Below are 6,189 nucleotides of genomic sequence, written 5' to 3' on the forward strand. Positions count from 1 at the left end.
ACCAAATCATATAAGATGACCCACAATTCTGAATATGGTCTGTGTTCTGAAATCTTGAGAAGAAATTATTCCAGTCTCCAGGGCAATACAGTAAAGAACAATAAAAAAAAATCTTCAGAATCAGAAGACTAAGATGTAAAGAATAATTAGATAATATTGAATTTTCAAGCAAGCAAGAGTCATGTAGAATCTCATTAGAAGTATTCAAGATAATAGGACATTGGCCTTAATTTTCAAATTCTTATCATTGGAACACATTGATTGCAGCATTATTGAATGACCGCATCATCTTAAAATAAAACATCTTAAACTTAAAATATCTAACAAACAGTGTCAAGGAAGAAGAAAAATTTTAAAAGGCTACAGATGCTGGAAATCTGAAATTAAAAAAACGTTGGAAACATTCATAAAGTCAAACAGCATTTGTGGAAATACAAAGTTAGTACAGTACATCAGTTCAGAGCTCTGCGTCAGAACTGAAACATTAATTGTTTCTCTGTCCACACATGCTCTCCAGATTTCCCCAGTTTTTTCTGTGTTTGCTTACATTCAAAATTCAAGATGATGTGGATTTAAGTAAAAGGTGTTTAGCCCTAACCTTGGCACTAGGCCTTTAATTCAGCAGAGGTCTCTTTCCTTCTAAGCAAGAATGAAATAACTTACACATTTCTTTATCTTTCTCAATTGACTGAAATGTTAATAATTTATAAATCACAAAGTCATTAAAACATTTTTTGGTAAATGGAAATGAGATACTGTATGGATTTTCAAACTGTGCTCTTATCACTTTTCCCATCATCATAGCAGAGCTGTAAACAAATTTTGTTGCAGAATAATGGCAACGATATTGCTAATATTAGAGTAATTCTGCTTTTAACTATATCCTGTTATGATGAGAATGCAATGTATTAAAATCGATTTTCATCTTAATAATTCATGCAGCTTGATATCTTTTTCACTCATCCCATTTCTAACTTATATCAATCAATATTTATGTTTAAACTCCACGGATCCGAGATTCATCTTTCTCCAACGTTTTCAACATAATTCTAGGGTGAACACAGCATTTTTTAGCCTATTTTATCTGTCCTACCGTTTATATTTTGATGTTAGTAGTAGTACTTTAAAGTCATCTATATTCTTGAAAAGATCTTAAATTAAATATCCTACTGCAAAGTTACATCTCGTGCAAATTCTGTAATAACACATATCTAGATCTGCATTTCGGACAAAGTAACCACCTTCAAGTCATGATTCTACCCTGCTTCTGACAAAGTTCATCTCCCATGAGTCAACATCAATGGAGAGGGCAATTCAGAGTACAATTCTGGGCAAAGAAAAGAAATTTAACGTCCTTCAGTGATGTTGTAATGCAAGGTAGAAGGTGTAGGTGGTTTACTGAATGAGCCGGAGGGGGTTAACGTCGTTAGCAACTCAATCTGCAGCCAGGCTGGGATGGGCTCAGCGGGGGGAGCTCTACTCACATGTGCTCCGCTGTAATGTCCCTCAGGGTGATTGGAGGGACTGGATCCCCACCGGTCAGAAGCCTGAGCCGAGTACCAGCGGCAGAAACCACTGGTCGCGGCCTACAGAGCTAAAACCAGCAACGGCAAGAGTCCCGCCCACAGAAAGGTCTCTATTAGCAGCCGCCCGCTCCCCAATGTTAAATGTCCCCTCTCAAGTCCTCGGCCAAAGGACTGCACTTTCGTTCAAAGACTCACCGATAAAAGTGAAGGCGCCCATCCTCCGTACGGCAGGGAATTTAGCCGCCATCGGTCTCCGGAACTGTTTGGTTTAACACCGACCCCTGACCTCAGCAGGCAGGCAGTTTGAACCCGGGTAGGTCGGTGTAGAGACAGTGATTAGTCACTGCTCCCTCCACAGTCGATGATCCAACTAACTGTGGAATGATGTGCTGCAAATAATGATCCATCGTACGGTTAAACCTGCTTTAGCAGCCTGTGTTATCACATCGTAACAAGATTTTTAGAACAGTAAACGCCGGAGAAGCTCAACGGGTCAGACAACATCTGTGGAAAAGGTGACAGATTTCCAACATCTGCAGTTTATTTCACTATATCCGTCCATTGTAGAATTTTTTTTATTTTAGGCTGGGGTGCATTAAGCGTTGGTGGTAAAATGTTAGGTTTCACACACGAGCTCGAACTTGTGATTGCAAATACATATCTTAGGGACCAAAGTGATTCAGAAGTAGTTGGATGACATTTCTTCCTGGAATCTCGTCCTCTCAAAGAGGTGGCGAATACATTATTCAGACCCTCACGTCATGTCAAAATCCTTCCAAAAATAGCATCAATAGGAACTTTTACTGCATACCTTCAACAAATGTCGTCGACCCTATCTCATATCACAGTGTAACCCAATGGCTCAAGCCTTTAACTAGCTGCCTATTCCAAGGTGCTTTCTATAGTTTTGACTCTCCTCTCCCCATACAATGTAACATCTCATTAAAATTATACCTCTCATCAACCTAGTATTTACACATATTGTTATTACCTCCCTTTGGCTTTTTCCTTCATCTTTCAAAACTGTTATTGTGGACCCATCTTTAAAACACACCGGTCCCTTCCACAGTTCTTAAAATAATAATATTGAATCCTACTTTGATAGCTATACTTTCACCAATTGTGGAGCTGCCTGGAACCACATTCACTTGTTTCTATTTTTATTTATCCTTATTTAGCCTAGGAATCACCTGAAGTAACTCCATTCCCCACAGCTATTAACTGCAGCATCCCCCAAGGATCTAACTTTGACTTTCTCATATCTATTACTCCGTAAAAGCCAAGTATCAGATTTGCACAAGCTGATGACATATAGCTAACTCGCTACACCTACTGTGACCTCCCTGCTGCCTCTAAAATATGAGATCACTTGTGCAACAACCATTTAAACAACCTGATCACAGATCAAATCAGAAGACCCTGCATAAAGAAATGTGATCATCATATCTGTTCCCACTGATCTTCCAAGTGGCACCCTTCTCCATCTCCTGTGTATTGCTACCTATTTCCTTGAAATCATTAATTATTTCTTCAGTCTGAAATATTTTATGCATTAAAGTAAGTTGGTTTAATATTGCCAGATGTATGTGAAAGCCTTCTTTCAGATTATTTCATCACATTAGTGCATCGGTAATTTTTAGAGACATGGTATTTAGATTTAAAAGAGAAGAACAATAATAATAGAAGTGATGACTAGATCTGCAAAGAGCATGACAATCATCTTAATCCAGTGCCATCTTGTAGATAGCCCAAACATTTTTTTAAATGCACAATACACTAACTCTCCTACAGCCATAAATTTTATTTGTCAATCTACACATTTGGCCACTCCACCTTCTTGCATCATCTCCTTTGTGGGACCAACATATTTACTCAATCATGAAGTGACATCGGTGGCTATACTTCACTAGGAGTTTGAGGAGATTTGGTATGTTACCAAAAACTAGCAAATTTCTACAAATGTGCAGTGCAGAGCACACTGATTGGTTGCATCATTGCCTGCTGTGGAGGCCCTAATGCACAGGATCAAATGAGGCTACAGAGGTTTGTAGACTCAACCTGCTCCCTACCATCGAGGACATCTTCAAAAGACAGCGTAGCAAGAAGGACACTCACCACTTGGGACATGCCCTCTTCTCATTACTACTGTCAGGGTGGAGGTACAGCAACCTGAAGACCCACACATAACATTTTAGAAACAGCTTCTCCCCCTCTGCCATTAGATATCTGAATGGTCCATGAACAATAATTCATTACTCTTACACTATTTTTATTGTAACAAAAATATAGTAATTTTATAGTAACCTTGTAAGTTTATATGTCTTACACTATAATGCTGCCACAAAACTTATGTCAGTGATAATAAATGTGCTAATAAGATCTATTAAAGATCCCAATAAGCATTAGAAAGGTTGCAGAAAAGATTTACCAAAATGATTCCAGGATAAAAGACTTCATTTACGTGAATAGATTGGAGAAGATGGGTTTCCTTTCCTCAGAACAAAGAAGTTTGACGGGTATTTAGATCAATAAGTCAAAGTCAAAGTCAGGTTTCAGATAAATTAGATAGCTACTGTTCCTATTGGTGGGGAGGTCAAGAACTTTGGGGCAGAAAATGAAAGTGATTGGCAAAAGAAGAAAATGTAATATGAGGAAAGTAATTAAAATGTTGGATGCACTGCCAGGATTGTATGAGTGAGACTCAATTGTAGGATTCAAAAGAGAGCTGGATAAATACATAAAAAATAATTTGTAGGTTACGGAAGTGGGTGGGACTAGGTAAATAGTTCTTACAAGGAATCAATGCAGATTTAATGGACTGAATTCAATGATTAACTGATCCGGTCAGCAGGGCAAGTGATATGTTATGGCTGTGCTAGATGGAATTTACAGTTGCTTATGTAAACTAGGGTAAAATGTCTCTCAGTAAGTGTTCATAGATCAGGAAGCTATGGCTGGAGACTGAGCTTCAGATATTGTGACACATCAAGGAATAGAGACTCACCCATTGAATTAAAAATGCACGTGGACTAAGATGTTAACTGTCCTGTGCTATCACCAGTGGGATTCATCAGTTGATCTGCCACCTGTCTTCAGGAGTTTTGGCCTGCTTATGATCAAGACCTCCCTCGAGGTGGGGAGACACTTTGCAGCAGAAAGTAGTCACATCCCTTTATATAGGGTCTTCTGATTTGAACTACAGACAGGGGCAGAAACAGACGCATGGGAACCTCAGATGTCACGATGACCAAAGTTAGGAAGATTTGCTAAATCAGAGAATAGTAGACTGGGTAGGGGAAAGGTATCCATAAGGGAAATGATAAAGAATATGGTACAAGGTAGGGTACAGTCCAAGTCTAAGGGTATTTCAACTGATAAGGTTGGTGGTTACAAAAATACTAAAGCATCTGTGCCTATAGCATTCAAACTAAAATATTTGTGCTGAGAGACTAAATAGAAATAAATAAGTATGACCCAATACTCACTGTAGATACATAACAGCTGTTTAATAGACTGGGACTTAAATACTGAAGGATTCTTGATACTTAAGGTTAACAAAATGCAAGTTAAAAGTGGAGGAGTGACTCTGGTAATTAATGACAATCTTAGAACGAAAAGGTGAGATCACCCAAGTTCAGAGAACCAAAATGGAGATGTGATTTGCATAAAGCTAAATTAAAATAATTATATAGGAGGAAATAAAGGACCCAAAATCTGTGATTAACCAAAAAATTTGAAGGTAGTATGAAAATTAAAGAAAAACTATTATTATTGTGCAAAGATGATTGGCAGTAAGAATATTTGACAGAATATTAAAAAAGCAAAGAATGACGAGAAGATTAAGGAAGGAAGAATTAGAATGAAAGGTAAAGATATCTGCCCAGAAATGTTAAAAATAAATTGTAAGGAGTTTGTATATCTATAAAGATAAGAATAACATGGTATTACAGTAAAGATTCTAGCACGGATAAAGCAGTGTCTGATTGGCAGTAGGCAAAGAGTGGGAATAAAGGGAGCCTTCTTTGGTTGGCTGCTGGTGATTAATGGAGTTCCACACGGGTCTGTGTTGGGACCGCTTCTTTTTATGTTATATATCAATGATTTGGGAGATGGAATTGATGGCTTTATGACCAGATTTGTGGACAATATGAAGATAAATGGAAGGGTAGATAATGTTGAGGAAGCAGAGAGGCTGGCAGAAGGATTTAGCCAGATTAGGAGAATTGGCAAAGAAGTAGCAGATGGAATACATGCCATGAAGTGTATGGTCATGCACTTTTGTAGAAGAAATAAAAGCTTACACTATTTTCTAAATGAGAGAAAATTTAAAAAGCTTAGGTGCAAAGGGACTTGGGAGTGCTCATGCAGGATTTCTTAAAGGTTAAGTTTCAGGTTGAGTCAGTGGTGAGGAAGACAAATGCAATGTTAGCATTCATTTCAAGAGGATTAGAATATAAAAGCAAGGATGTAATGTTGAGGCTTTATAAGTCATTGGTAACATCTCACTTGGATTAGTGTGAGCAGTTTTGGGCTCCTTATCTAAGAAAAGATGTTCTGACATTGGAGAGGGTTCAGAGGAGGTTTACAAGAATGATTCTGGGAAAGAAGGGATTACCATATGAGGATTGATTGATGGTTCTGGGCCTGTAGTCACTGGAATTCA

The 6,189-nt window shown here is 38.1% G+C and overlaps 1 protein-coding gene across 3 annotated transcripts in view; it reads right to left on the bottom strand.

Moving 5' to 3' along the window:
• tatdn1 (TatD DNase domain containing 1) overlaps positions 1 to 1,867 on the bottom strand; it is a 91,564-nt gene extending 89,697 nt beyond the window's left edge. The window contains exon 1 of one of the 3 annotated variants that reach the window (XM_072255539.1): positions 1,722 to 1,843. In XM_072255539.1, coding sequence (XP_072111640.1) covers positions 1,722 to 1,773 — 52 coding nt within the window. In that variant the 5' untranslated portion in view covers positions 1,774 to 1,843. Of the gene's footprint in view, positions 1 to 1,721 lie in introns of all 3 variants that reach the window. The other 2 variants (XM_072255553.1, XM_072255547.1) reach the window with 2 other exon arrangements.
• Positions 1,868 to 6,189: the final 4,322 nt, after the last annotated feature.

This window comes from Mobula birostris, chromosome 1 (assembly GCF_030028105.1).
Source record: "Mobula birostris isolate sMobBir1 chromosome 1, sMobBir1.hap1, whole genome shotgun sequence".
Taxonomy (NCBI): Eukaryota; Metazoa; Chordata; class Chondrichthyes; order Myliobatiformes; family Myliobatidae; genus Mobula; species Mobula birostris.